At 43.6% G+C, this 14643-nt stretch overlaps 1 protein-coding gene across 5 annotated transcripts in view; it reads left to right on the top strand.

The window, feature by feature from the left end:
* sgcd (sarcoglycan, delta (dystrophin-associated glycoprotein)) overlaps positions 1-14643 on the top strand; it is a 246133-nt gene that overhangs the window by 41795 nt on the left and 189695 nt on the right. For 2 of the 5 annotated variants that reach the window (XM_031868943.1, XM_031868945.1), the window contains exon 2: positions 8464-8641. The exons of the other annotated variants lie outside the window; for them this stretch is intronic. In XM_031868943.1, the coding sequence (XP_031724803.1) occupies positions 8615-8641 (27 nt within the window). In that variant the 5' untranslated portion in view covers positions 8464-8614. The remainder of the gene's footprint in view (positions 1-8463; positions 8642-14643) is intronic. 5 annotated transcript variants of the gene reach the window in all.

The following is a 14643-nucleotide window of genomic DNA, read 5'->3' as shown; positions in this document are numbered from 1 at the left end:
TAGATTGCCACACACAGCGGGCTCAATTGCTTCACCAATTCATTTAAAATGAAACGCTGTAATGCAACACATTACATATGCATCTTCATCAGATTCAATAATATGTTGGCGAGCAATTTAAATGGCAATTAAATTCTTAAATTATGTTTGTTTTGTGTCGACAGACTGTTGGAGAATAACGCAGTAAGGGATCTGTTTACAGTTAAACCAGTGGAGTATTGGTTCAGGTGAAGGAGGTGTTTGATTTGACACATGAGATGGAGGGTATACTGAAGGAACGCTTGGCATTTGGTTTTGTTGTTTGATATAACTTTCCTGCCTACAAATGGAGGTTAAAGGTCACTATATAGTACATAGATGGGTTTTACTGGCAGAGGCATGTCAAAGTTGCAGTTTGGTGCACGTCTGATGGTGAACCCACCCATTCTGTAATTCTATTGTTGGTGCAAATGGTAATGTCACAAACACTGTATCCTATAAAGGTCATAGATTCATCATAGATTTGCATAGTTTAGAAAATGATTGTGTAGTACAGAATTGGAACATAGTCTTAGTGTATTGTTCACTAAGTTGACCGAGCCCACTATTTCACTTAGTTTGTAACTTTTCAGCACCGTGGACAGCGACAGCCATCCAGGCTCTCAGGAGCTGCTTCTGTGAGAAGATCAAACGCATTCAGACAAATAAAACCGTATATCTTATGTTGATCACTTTTAAAGAAACGGTGTCCAGGTTTACAGTTGTGTGACTGTGTCAAGGAATGATCTATATAATATAAGTAAATATAAATGACAGATATGAATTTCTTACATTAGTGAGTGAAATGGATGTTTGTAATAACTTTGTGAAATTTGTCTCCTGATCTAATCCCTTCATGCTGCCTTGGCTGTAGCTGCTACTCATAGCTCAACAAGCAGATACTCTAGTTGAGCTTCAGCATGTCCAGTCGTCCAACACAGGCCAGCCTTATTACCGCATTGCTGCAAGACAAAGAATGTTCTGGCATCCAGTTGCTTTTGCGTTACAATATGCTGATTTCATGCTGAGTAATTTTGCAGACATCCACAGAGATTGTGTCATTTTCTGTTTGGGAATGAAAATGGAAGCGAGAGAGGCTTTGCCTTGGTGACACGTTGTAAGGGGGCTTTTATATGCTTTATCACAATGGGTTCACATTGAAAGTAGATTATTGCACCTGGCTGCTCGTAATGGCGTGCTGTCCTGCAGGACCACCGGTACACTGGAATCCTATAAGACCAGCAGCTAAGACCCTGTTGGGACCCTGGCACATCCACAGGCTTACACTGCTGCCTTTTGAAGGGATTGAAATCACTACATCACTGCTGGAAGGAGGGTAGGTAGTGGGAGCCATTGTACAGGTCCTTGCTGATGCATTCATCCTTCATTCTCCCATGGATTTCCGCTGCACACTGTTCTTTCTGGAAGTTGCACAGTAGTTTTCATACTGCGAAACATAACTCTCATATCCACCACCAGATCACAGCTGTCTGAAGAAACTCAAGCGTAACATTTGGAATGAAAAGGGCAGAGACATGATGAGGTTTTCTCCCACTTCGGACCAATTAGGTCATACAATGGAAAGCTTGTTCATGCCCGTACAAAAACCAATCAGTGGTTAGGTCAGGGCACGATGGAGAAAATCACATATCACAATATTTTGGACAAAATACCTCTACCAATACTTTGAAGATATTGTTGTGTTGACTATTGGTTATTTCTATGAAATATTTACCTAATGGTATTTTCTTTATATATAATTATCAGTAAGTGGGTAAAGGCAAATGATAGAACAGCTAGAACAGTCTGGTAAGTTCAAATAATCACATAAGTTTACTTTAATGCAGCCTTTAAAACCAGGAAAAGACAACACTTATGCCATATTAAGATATTCAGACCAAAATCTAAGACGGTATCTAGTCTCATATCAATATGATATTGATGAACTCTTGAATTTCTCTCAGTAAACAGTTGGTTTCTAAGCCAAGCCAAAATGCAATAACCAATTGTATCTTTGTGGCAAGATATAGAGTTAAATGATGAACCATAAACATTACATTTGCATACCATTCTTTATTGGGACACTTCATACAAATGCATTCATAGAAAGAGATCTTTGTGTCCTACTCGGGTTTAGAAGTCTTCCACTTGCTTTCATTTTGCAACACTTTGTGCAATTACTCAAAAAGAAGAAGAAAAAAGAGACACTCCTTCAAAGATTAATGGCATCTCTGAGTCACTGGAATATTCTTTTACAGAATTTAAGATAGAGAACAAAGTCAGTTCTTTGAAACATATAAAAAAAGGAAGTGGTGGCTCACTTTCCTTTTACACAGCTAAAGTTTTTAGTGTTACCCGTAATGGCGGATGAAGTGTTCCCAAGCCACCAGGACCAGTGCTGTGTTGTGAGGCAGATCTAATGTAGTAAGAACACGCACACGTTTTACACTGTGATATATATATACGTATATATATATATACTGGAAATGACATACAATATAGCCAACAGCAAGTAGGAAACTTTCAGCTCCCTTTCTCCCTTCAGCTAGCTGCCACCTTATTTAGGGTTTGTAGTGAACTGAGAAGGTCCATAATATACTGTAGATAACTCCTCATTTCAACTTAAACAGTCAGCCATTCCTCGTCCATTGCTGCACTTTCAAAGTGAGCGAAAGGCTTAAAAAGAAACTGGGCATCCGAGAAAAGTGCAGCTCAAAACGGTGCACTCCACAGTGCTGCGTCGCTCCCATCCGTTAGGACAGGGTGTCATGGACATAATGAGAAAGAAATAGTCATTGGAATAGTTCACACTTTTGTGTGTTCTTTTAGAACGAATATTTGTATGTCAGTTGTGGCCAATTTTGACAGATCTACAGGGAGTTGGCCGGCTCAACCAGAAACAAAAAGACAGATTTTTATGCATTTAAGTTCAAGCAGGTAGTGATAATTGTATCTGCTCCATTTAAAGGGAGGGAAGAGTTCTGTCTTTGTGAGCTTCGCCTCTGCAGCATATAAGCAGAAATAATAATCTTCTACTTTGGGTATTTGCTGTCTGAAGGAACATTTAGCAGACAGCTCATTTTCTGCATGGTGCTCCTCGCTTCAGGGAACAATTCTTACATTCTTTTTTTTCTACTCATCTGTGACCTTTCGTTTTTCCTCCAGCTCTCCTCTATCCTCCCTTTACCCCTTCACTCCTTCTCATTTATTTCACTCCTCTCTCCTCAGTCTCTGAGACCGTTCTCTATCTCCTCTCTTTTTATTCACCACCTTTTTCCTTCTCACTTACAGTCTTCTCATGCAGCCACTCGATCATTTTCTCCTCGTACTCTATCTTCGGTTTCTCTCTTACCTCTGTGCACCTTTTTTTTTTTTTTTTTTTTTTCTCAACATTTTTCGTTCTCCTCTGCCTCCATGTTTTTCTCACTTTTCTTCTACCATCTTCTTTCATTTTCTGCTTGCTCCTCCTCTCGTCTTTTCTTCCGTCTCTCTCCTTCCCTTCTGTTACTGTTGGTGTCTCCCTCTCTGCTCAGCCATGTCACCTCAGTATGCGTGAACAGACTCTTGGAAGGTGACGGCTGAGGGAGGTAACTTCACGGTGAGCCAGACCACTGTGTTCGTTTATTAGAAACTTTCAAAGAGTTTCAATTTCCCCGAGCTGAATGCCATATGAATTATTCTCTTGCGATATTCAGCATTCTGGTGCTCCACTGCTGGTGTTCACTTGTATTTAGATTTTGGATTTTACACTACTAACAGCTCTATTTTGCATTAGGATTTGGAATAATTTGGAGTGTGGAACTTTCGTTGCAATTGGCAAGAAAATTAGTGTGGATTTCTTTTTTGCTGTGCAGTGTATTCACTCATTTGGTACCACACTCCCTTCTCTCTTCATTTTCTTTTACTCGCCAATCTGCCCAGTCCCTTTACCCCCCCCTCTCCCACACTCCCACCCCACAACCACTTAATCTACTGCTCTCTCCATCAGCAGAGCCCCCTGTCCCCTTTCTGTCTAATTTCTATCAGGAATTTCACTGGGAGCTGCTTATCCATTCAGCGTCTGCCACCCCTTCGTACCCCTGTACAAATGAACAAGTCAGCCGGCAAACAAACGGACAAATAAATAAAAGAGAAATAATTCACAAGATGTAATTCATCAAAACACAATCAAGAGCGCGGGGAAAAACAAGGAAAGTCAAACACAAAGTCAATTTTTGAAAACTACAAGACAGCAAAAGCTGGATGGAACTGAAAGAATTGGACAAAGGGACGTTCCCCCGGCACATTTGCATGAATTATGGGTCTAAAATTGAGCAAGCAACGATTGTTCGTCTCTATTAGATGGTCTGTCTCTTTCTCTCATCAGCGGGGAGCGACACGCTGAATAATCATCCGTTTCAAGGACAACAGAGCGTTTTTAGCTCGGCTTGGCAACGCTGCAAGACCCACTATGGGCTTGCTCACCCGTGGGTGCTGGCATTAATCTCGGTCACTTCTCACTGCACACAGACCTTCCCGACGCACTCTGAGCCCTCTAGCCTACTGCTTGTACCAGCAACCCCTGCCAGTCCCGCTTCCCAGGGGCTCCTTGCCCTTGCCCCCCAGCCCAGGGTCTCTGCATCCGACTGCAGAGTGCTGTGCACGCCTGGGTGGGTGAGGCCGGCCGGTCGGTGGTAATGGTGGTGAGGCGTTTAATGCTGTTATCACGGCCTTTTAACTTCCCTCTCCCCAAACTCTCTCTCTCTTTCTCTCTGAGCGTGACTTTCAGACAACTTTGAACCACTGTGCGGGGACGGATGCCCTTGATGACAGTGGTGGGGATGCAGAATGAGGATGCTTCCACAGAGGCGTTGGCATTGGTGACTGTTGCCTTGTGTTTTATTAGGCGGCGGTCAAACAAGGCCTGCGGTCAGACGGGGCGTGAGGACAGACAGGTGGTGGTATTATATTAGAGTTCCGGGAGACTGTTATTGTGCATCGTCCTCTCGTCTCGTCTGTCCGTCTGCTGTCCTTCAGGGTGCTTGCGGCTTACTTTCTGTCTGGACATGTTGGCGTGTCTGCATGGTTTTGATTGTGAGCTGCTGGCGCAGGAAGTACAACCTCTGCTGTGCCTTTTTCCGGATGGTGTCGATGTTGGGAGCCCACTTCAGGTCCTGAGAGATTGTGGATCCCAGAAACCTGAAGGTCTCCACAGCAGATACAGTGTTGTTGTGTATGTTGAAGGGGGGCAGTGTTGGGGGGGCTCCTCCTGAAGTCCACTGTCATCTCCACAGTTTTGAGCTTGTTTAGCTCCAGGTTGTTCAGACCACACCAGAGGACCAGCTGTTCAAGCTCCCGCCCGTACGCAGACTCATCACCGTCCCCGATGAGGCCGATGATCGTTGTGTCGTCTGCGAACTTCAGGAGCTTGACCGTTGGGTCCTCTGAGGTGCAGTCGTTGGTGTAGAGGGAGAAGAGCAGTGGGGAGAGCACACATCCCTGGGGGGTGCCAGTGTTGATAGTCCGGGTGCTGGATGTGATTTTTCCCAGCCTCACCTGCTGTGTCCTGTCAGTCAGGAAGTTTGTGATCCACTGACAGGTGGAGGCTGGCACAGTGAGCTGGGAGAGTTTGGGTTGGAGTATCTCCGGGATGATGGTGTTGAACGTGGAGCTGAAGTCCACAAACAGAACCCTTGCATATGACCCTGGGGAGTCGAGGTGTTGCAGCATGTAATGCAGTCCCATGTTGACTGCATCAACCACCGACCTGTTTGCACGGTAGGCAAACTGCAGGGGGTCCAGCAGGGGTCCTGTGATGTTCTTCAGATGGGTCAACACCAGTCTTTCAAAGGATTTCATGACCACAGACGTCAGGGCGACGGGCCTGTAGTCATTTAATTCTGTGATGGAGGATTTCTTGGGGACCGGGATGATCGTGGAGCGTTTGAAGCATGAGGGGACTTCACACAGCTCCAGTGATCGGTTGAAGATCTGTGTGAAGATGGGGGCCAGCTGGTCAGCACAGACTTTCAGGCAGGAGGGTGACACACCGTCCGGGCCTGGTGCCTTCCTGGTCTTCTGTCTGTGAAAGAGCCGACTCACATCCTCTTCGCAGATCCTCAGTGCCGGTGGGGGGTCAGTTGGGAGAGATGAGGAGGAGACAGGGGGTGTAGATGGTTGTTTGATGGGGCAGGTGGGGGGTGTGAGGGTAGGCTTATCAAACCTGCAGTAGAAGGCATTCAGGTCGTCAGCCAGTTGGTGATTGGCCTCAGTGGGGGGGGGGGGGGTGGTCTCCTGTAGTTCGTGAGTACTTGCAGGCCTCTCCAAACTGACGAGGGGTCGTTGGCTGAGAACTTTTCCTCCAGCTTTTCAGTGTACCTCCTTGGCCCGACGAAGCTGCCTGAGTCTTGCAGTAAACCATGGTTTATTGTTGATGAATGTGCAGAAGGTTTTATTCGCCACACACATGTCCTCACAAAAGCTGATGTACAATGTCACAGTGTCAGTGAGCCCATCCAGGTCTGTAGCAGCAGCCTCGAAAACACTCCAGTCAGTGCAGGCAAAGCAGGACTGTAGCTCCAGCTTTGCCTCGTTGGTCCATCTCTTCAGTCTTCACCACAGGCTTTGCAGATTTTAGTTTCTGCCTGTAGGTCGGGAGAAGATGAACCAGACAATGATCAGAGAGTCCCAGAGCTGCACGGGGGAGTGAGCGGTATGCATCCTTTATGACAGTGTAGCAGTGGTCCAGTGTGTTTTTGTCCCTGGTGCTACACTTAATATGCTGTCTGTATTTAGACAGTTCTTTGCTGAGGTTTGCTCTGTTGAAGTCCCCAAGAACAATGAGCAGGGAGTCTGGGTGTTTGTGCTCCATGTTGTTGATCTGCTCAGCCAGGTGTTGGAGAGCCTCACTCACACAGGCGTGTGGTGGGATGGAGACACCGACCAGAATGAATGAGGAAAACTCCCGCGGTGAATAAAAAGGTTTGCAGTCTATGAAAAGTGTTTCTAGGTGAGGGCTGCATGATTCCTTTAACACTGTGACATCAGTACACCAACCTTCATTAATGTAGAAGCAGATTCCGCCTCCCTCGTTTTCCCCGACAGCGCCGTTACGCGGTCCGCTCGGAGGAGTCGGAAGCCCGGCAGATGTAGTGCGCTGTCCGGGATGTGCTCACCGAGCCAGGTTTCAGTGAAGCACAGGGCGGCGGATCTGCTAAAGTCCGTGTTTGCTTTTGTTGAGGAGCAGCAGTTCATCCATCTTGTTAGCCAGAGAGCGGACGTTCGCCAGGTGAATTGACGGGAGCGCAGTTCTGAGTCCCCGTCGGCGCAGATTAACGAGCGCTCCTGCACGCTTCCCTCGTCGGCGTCTCCGATAAATTCCGAGTAGAGCAGCTGCTCCCCCAACTAAAATCTCTGAAAAACTCTCTGGTTCGATGAGATGCGGCAAAAAAAAAAAAAAAAAAAAAAAAAAAACTACATTCCTTTTACAGCAGAAACAGCCCTGAACATATGATAGTGGAAAGTCTTTTTAAGGTATTCCAGCTGATGTACGTTGTTTGCCGAAGTCTTCAGCCATCCAGCTACTTTTCTCTGAATCAAGAGAGTCCTCAGTTTCTTCGAGAGCCTATTTAACCATGAACATGTCATCTTAAGAATGGTGTAATTGTCTAGGTTTGAGAACAGCAATGGTCTGAATAGACATCAGTCTTACAGCAATTTGAAAGGAATTACAAGGGAAACAATGAGAATATAAACGCATCCATTCTGTATATAGAAAACTAGTTCTGGCCTTTGTATGATATGAAAGCATTATACCTTTGCTGTTCTGATAAAGGAGAGGGGAGATGAGGCAGGAAGATAAAGAGAGGTAAGCAGGGAAACATGTCAGATGGAATGTTATTGACTATGTTGGAACAATTATGGAGCCACGGCCAACATCATTATCGTACAAATATGTGCATCCATCAAGCCTGAGCTTTGCCTAATCACGTTAATAGACCTCTCTAACGGCAGCCATTTTGACTGTAACAAATGGCATTAATGAAGGCTGCATTCCACGTGGTTGTTCCAGCTCGTATGTCATTTTTACAGCAGCCATTTTTAGTGCAAATGCAGGTATAACGGTATAATGGCTGTGGTGAAAAGAGCAGATGTCATTTTAAAAGTGTCGTCCAGCATTGTCTTAAGCTGGCTGCAATCACCAGTTCCGAAAATGTGCAGACAATGCGGGAGTGTCTTAAACTTGCATTCTCTCTACTGGTCACGGTGACTGCGTCCACTTCTTATACATTCTATGGAAAAGAGCCTATTATGTGTGCTGTGCCATCATCAACGTTTTTAGTTGCACCAGTATCCCAACTGAATTGATGGAGCTCCTTTTATGTCCTTGTTTGTATCCTCAACATGTACGTTTTGTGTGTTTCCTTTCAAGGAGAAATGCTCTAAAAACATCATTTTCTTCCTCAGAGATCGGTGGCATATCATGGGAAAAGCTCTTTTCGACGGTAACATGCTCGGATGTGATGGGAAAGTCATGTTGGCCGTGAGCGCTTAGAGTCAGCGGGGAGACAGAGGCTCCAGTGTAACGAGAGAGAGGCCTTACTGTGCTGTGACTCAGATGAACACAGCAGTTGTTGGGGAAAAGGTCAGTGGATTCTGTTGGTATTCCGCAGCCGTGTGCTTTTTGGCAGGACACTTGACGGCGCAGCGGGCACTCGAGCTTGAAATGATGTTGCTTCCTCCGGCCAGGAGGCGATGGCTCCCATGCCACACAGCATACGCAGGGCGCTATAAATCCTACAGTGTAAATAAAGACCCGCCTCGCTCCACCACGTCTCACTCCTTCTGTGTCCGTATTTCTTTTTGTAAACGCTGCCCTGTCTCTTTCCATTTTCACTCTCATTCCCTCTCATTTTCTTTCCTGTTTTTACCCCTCGCTATCTCTTTACGGTTTCCCTTTTCCTCCAGTGATGTGGTGGTAAACACAAAGGCGGCTGGTCACTGACTTTCATTGTGTGATCCTTTTTAGAGCTGCACAACCACCAGCATCAATTCCAATAGACTTTCTGCCCATTCGATCATCTTTTGTTCTTGCTTTTTGTCCGACTCATTTACTCTCCTCGGCTTCTCTGTGAAGGCTTTTTTCTCTCTCAACTATTATGTAAAACATTATCTTCATTTCCAACTGACTTTGTAGCACCACAATGCAGTTTGAAGCAGGCTGTTATGTAAAGGAAAGAGGAGGTAAATCTCATTTAGTCACAGTTTGACTTTATTAACTGCACAGCAGGCGGTGACAGAGGTTTATCCTTTCACAGATGTTTTGAATGCTGCTTGCGGTGTTGGACCACTACCCCCCCCTTCCCCCCGTGATCATCTCACACACTCACACACACTCAATCAAATATCCAGTCCCTAATTACAGCCTTGCAACTCACCGCCAGGCCTATACAGCATTCAGGCCCAGCAGGTATTTCACTGCCATTTTAGAATTACATTACTGCGGATGATACTTGTATGTATACGTGCTGTATGTCACAAAAAACGAACAAAACGGCTTTACAGTGATACAGGTCTCATACTTCTCAGACATTGAATTGAATCAAGCTACGAAAACAACACTTTCGTCTATGAGTTGTGTTAGAGGCAGTCATAATGTAGCACTACTCCTTTCCCACCAAAATGAGTGTATATATGCAGCTTTTGTAAACGCTGGAAAACACGATAAAAATAGACATTAGACGTTAGTGTCTCTTTACCAGAGACTCACCGTCTCTGGTTTTTGTACAGTGGAAAGACGAACAAAGACGGTTGTGATGAGTTTTAATTTGTTTCTGTCGAGTTTGAAAGAAGTGTATTTAACGACAAACAGCTAGGTTAAATCACTGCTGTCTGACTGGAGTCTGAAGGCTTTGAGGATAATAGCATATCAATTGAATTTTCTAGATGCAAATTAATTGTAACAATTTTCCAAATCCATGATGATCTTATTTATTATATATTCACTTCAGCGCATGTCACATAGCATTGTTCCAGCTAATGGGCAAAAATGAGTGTGTCCAACATGTTTCTATCCTGGGAATGAATGCTGATTGTAACGTTCCCCGCTTCAGACAAAAGCCAGATGTTAGTGGGTGTAAGTGTGTGTTTTTATTTTTTTGTCCAGCGGGAAGGGTGCTTAATTAATGGCTGGTGGCAACAATTAGTGTCAATGAAGGAAGCAGCATAACAATATTTTTCTGAAGTGCAAAGTTAAAGGTGTGTTTTCCCTCGGCACAGGCTAGTGTATGCCATCTCATCAGTGAGGCACAGAATACATATGTATTTATAAAAGAAAAACAAGGTAAATATCTTCACCTGAATGACAAACATTGAATGACAAACAGTGGCTGGCATGAAGCAGCCATTTGTTTGTTTTTCAGGCACTTCCATTTTACAAGGCGCCAAGTCAGATATTGAAGAGCCCAGTGATGGTATTGTTTGGGAATCCTTTTCTGTGGTCGAGTCAAACATGGTGTAACTTCTTTTGAACAGCTGCTGTACAAATAATTTGTGACACAGAATCTAATCTCTATACACAGCTTCTGCATGCATATGTACGGCTAATACTAAACAATCGTATTGGAGTAGGCTTTGGTTGAATGGTAAATAGGTAAACGGTCCAAGTGGAGGGCAAAAGAGGTAGAAATCAATGGCCAAAATGCATTCTCAGGAACCACCGGCTATCGTCTGACAATGATTTCGCTTTTTAGTGGTTTATTAAAATCATCTTGTAAACTGACTACTTGTGAAACAATCCGGTCTTACATGGAAAAGGAAGTCTTTGCCGGGAAAACTGCTTTCTACACCAGATCCCCGAAATTAAAGACCCTCGACTCGGGAAGCTTATCCGTCGTCGGACCGATAGCCGATGGAGTTTGAGATTGCACGAAATCAGTCAGTTATGTTATAAAGCCATAGTCTTCAGGTCCAGTAAATCTGTTTTGTACATTTTTCTGTGACTACACTAAACTTCAGCCAACGAGCCAACTAACTTGACTTTAGATGCTCTTACAACAAAAATGAAAGTGAAAATCCCCGGTATGGTTACACTGCTCGATTCCAGGGTTAAGCATGCAATTTGGTTTTCTGCATTGTGTTGTATTCTCAAAGTAACCTCAACCAGCTCAGACCACATGTTTGAGGATTAGTTCTGCAGTTTCTTCAGACTCTGCCCTTGGCCTGTTTGCAGTTTGGCGGGGGAGTGGCTGAGGCAAAGTAGTTGGTCTTCTTCCAAAGGGGAGGAATTAGCATTTTCTGCAAAGATTATTAATCAAGGTTTTTGTTCCAAGTTCCTGTCTCTTAATAAAATCATTTCCATATCTTAACATTTAGGTAACCTTGAGGATGGTTTTGACAGCAAAATGGAACCTTGCGGCGTTCGGATCATTGAGAAGGCTCATTACCTGAAGTATACATCAGTCAGCATTTATATTTGTTTTTTCAACTTCGCAGTGCAGTTAATTATTTTGTGGTGTCAAGTACTTTTGTCAGAGAAGCTGTCACTTTCTCTTCAAACAGTAGAGATCTACTGTTTGAATCAACTCTGAATGTCATTCAGGAGTTCGCTCACTGTGCTGGATCCTCTTGGGAATGGCATGTTCCGGAAATATGAAGTCAGAATATTTCACTGGGGGAATGCTTTTCTTCCAAACACCTCACCTGCACATATGAGTACATTTCAGTATACAGTATATTGCTGTTTAGGAGGTCAAAAGACGAACCTTGATTTTTGGCCAGATGAACCCTTTGACCCTGCAGTGGACATCCTTTACCTTTTTGAAAAGAAAAACAAATCCTATCTTGTTCAAAGTGGATTGAAGGTGAAGTGCATTTATAATGGCATCCAGAGGGAAGCTGCCATGCACAAACTAATATTTCTTTCTCAGGTTCTTGCAGTTCAGCCTAATTGTATTGTTTTCCGGCTGAAAAATGCAGAATAGCACCAACAAGAACGGTGATAAATTACAAAAAAATGAATTAGATTAAACAGACCGTGAAGGAGCAACCATTTAATAGAATCACTCCCCTGTTATAAGCTGTGCACATTTTGCAATCCTCCATTGTGAAATCATCTTCTCCACTGATCTATTAATGCCAGTAAGTAATAATCTATGGAAGGGTTGCACCAATGCTTACACCAGTGTCTGCAATAGGTCCGAAAATGTGCTCATGTGCTCGTAATGGTAAAACTACTCCGATACAACTGATACTACTGCGTGCATGGTCGTGGTCACATGCAGCCAAGCTCCCAGTGAGTCTCCACCGCGTCAATGAGTTTGGCTGTGAAGGTTATCAGCTGTGTCTGTCTTGCATACTTTTTAGAAACATTATTGTAGATCATTATATTGTTGTGTTATGAGGGTGGCAGAAGATTATATCTATTATTCAACAGGACTGCATTAAAAAATGTGATTTTACTCATCAGTGAGTCGCAACCTTAATAGCCTTCCATTATGTGGATAACATTCGTCCATTAACTCTACTTGTGAAAGCGCTGTTGAGAGCCGTTAATGCCAACCTGAAGTCTTTGGACCACTCGCGACTGTTACTCACTCCTGCAGCCACGTTGCAAGGTTACTTTGGTTATTTAACATGCAGGAACTATATGAGGCGTGTTCATATCTGAACAGAGCTTAAAGGTTCACTTTGGAAAAAGAAAGGGTAATGAATAAATTAGACTCTTTAATGTTCATGCATTTTGAATTCAGGCTAGTGAAGTACTGTATGTTTTTTGACATCTCGGCTCCTTCACCAGACAAAGAACACATTTTGATTGTTTGGATCGTGAATATTAATAAACCTTCAGTGGGTAAAAAAAAAAAAAGGCCTCATCATAACTAGAGAGCTTCCTTTTAGTCAGTTTTTTTTTCCCTCATAAGCAAACTGTTGCCATCTGTTCTGTGTTTTTTTTTTTTCTTTGTTTTGTTTCCATCTTGCGGCACCTTGACGCTTCAATTTCATCCTGGCACTCAGCATGTCAGACGTCCTTCAAAGTCAACCTGTAACTTTAAATTGTCTCGTGTTCTGAGACGCCTCTTGTTCTTTGAGTGTTTCCGACGATTTGTTGTCAGCGAAGGTGGAGGATGATGAGCTGAATGTTTGCTGTCAAGGGAGAGTCGAACTCCCTTTGGAGGAAACGGACGTTTAACTTTGAGAAGCTGGATGTACACTGATTGAGATATAGTATTCATTTGAAAGATTCCTCTTTGAGAGTACAGGTGTCTCTCGCGTCTTTAACTTACAAATGTGCACTCTCATTATAGAGGCAATTACCAACACTAACAGAATGAATAGAACAGCAAAATGTGAAACGTGGTGAATTGAATGTGACAAGACTGAATAAATTGCACCACTTAGCAGCCATTTTAACTTTCCGATGTACGCAAGTCACTGACTATTAGATTGCTCTGCAATACAGTACAGCAGACAAGCTATTATGTTCAGGTTTGACATCCCATCTTCCATTCCAGCAACTTCATGCACCCATCCGGACAGAGGGGTGGAGAGTTTTCACGCAGCAGTGGCTGGTTGGATGAAAGTGTGTGTTCATCTCTGTTATTTACCGGACAAGGAGGGAGGTGTTTGTTTTCAAATGAAAGAGTGTGTGAGCGTATAGGTTACGTTCCAAGGTGAACTTCTGCTGGTTAATTAATCATTTCAGTACCAGCTCTGATCTCTTTGCTCACATGGCTGCGCACCTGTGCTCCACTGTCAGTGGCATTATCCCGGTACTATTCTGGTGTTTTTACCCAGAATAGTACTGTGGGAGCAAGGTCGTCCTTCAATCAAAGGATCAGCTAGCTAGTCCATGTCGACACCACTACTCAAACGTCCCGTTGCATTCAAGGTTGAACCTGTTAAAATTTGGTGGTCAAAGGTTAATGAGACCTCACAAAATGGGCCATAACCCGAGAATTCATACGCTTATTACGACAATTTCGCAGAAATGTCTAATAGGATTACATGATGAAGTGATGACATTTTTGACAGACATGGATGTAAACTGCAACATGACTGGTTAGCGGAGGCATACAACCACAAGGCGGTAATTCTAGTTTCCCTTTGGTCTTGTCTCTATATAAGTCTGATATACATAAATAGACAATTTTGTCTTTCGTGTTCAGCAGTGAAACACATAGCCAGGTGGTTTGAGTTCATGAGACTGACTTCACTAGTAAAGAACACAGTGAAGGAGAGGTTTCTCGCTGGCTTCAGCTCTCTTTGGGTTAAGTGCTTCTCTCCATTAATGGAGGTGAACGCTCACAATTTAAAGCTAAGTCAGCAGTTTCCATTGTTGCATGTCTGGTTACCTGTGACCTTGTATGTCTAAATCTTTAACCAATAACCGTTCATGGAATTAAAGACAATTTCTTTGCTTGATGAACAAGCTTTTTTTCAACAGTTTTTCATACTCGCCACATGAGCAATAAAACCTAATTGTCTGATTTTTATGAAAGCCTCAAGTAGAGGAAAGGATAGTTTTGAAATATGTGAAGATCTAACAACTTAATACAGCTTCATTACGGTTCAGTTGATGATGTAATCGATGTGCTTTGTTCAAGGCTTAAAGGAAATTCCAAATCCAAAAGGGCACTTTGGGACTTA

Source organism: Anarrhichthys ocellatus, unplaced genomic scaffold (genome assembly GCF_004355925.1).
Source record: "Anarrhichthys ocellatus isolate YVR2014 unplaced genomic scaffold, GSC_Weel_1.0 scaffold45, whole genome shotgun sequence".
Lineage (NCBI taxonomy): Eukaryota > Metazoa > Chordata > Actinopteri > Perciformes > Anarhichadidae > Anarrhichthys > Anarrhichthys ocellatus.
Note: the sequence above shows the minus strand (reverse complement) of the source record. Positions and strands in the feature narration are given on the sequence as shown.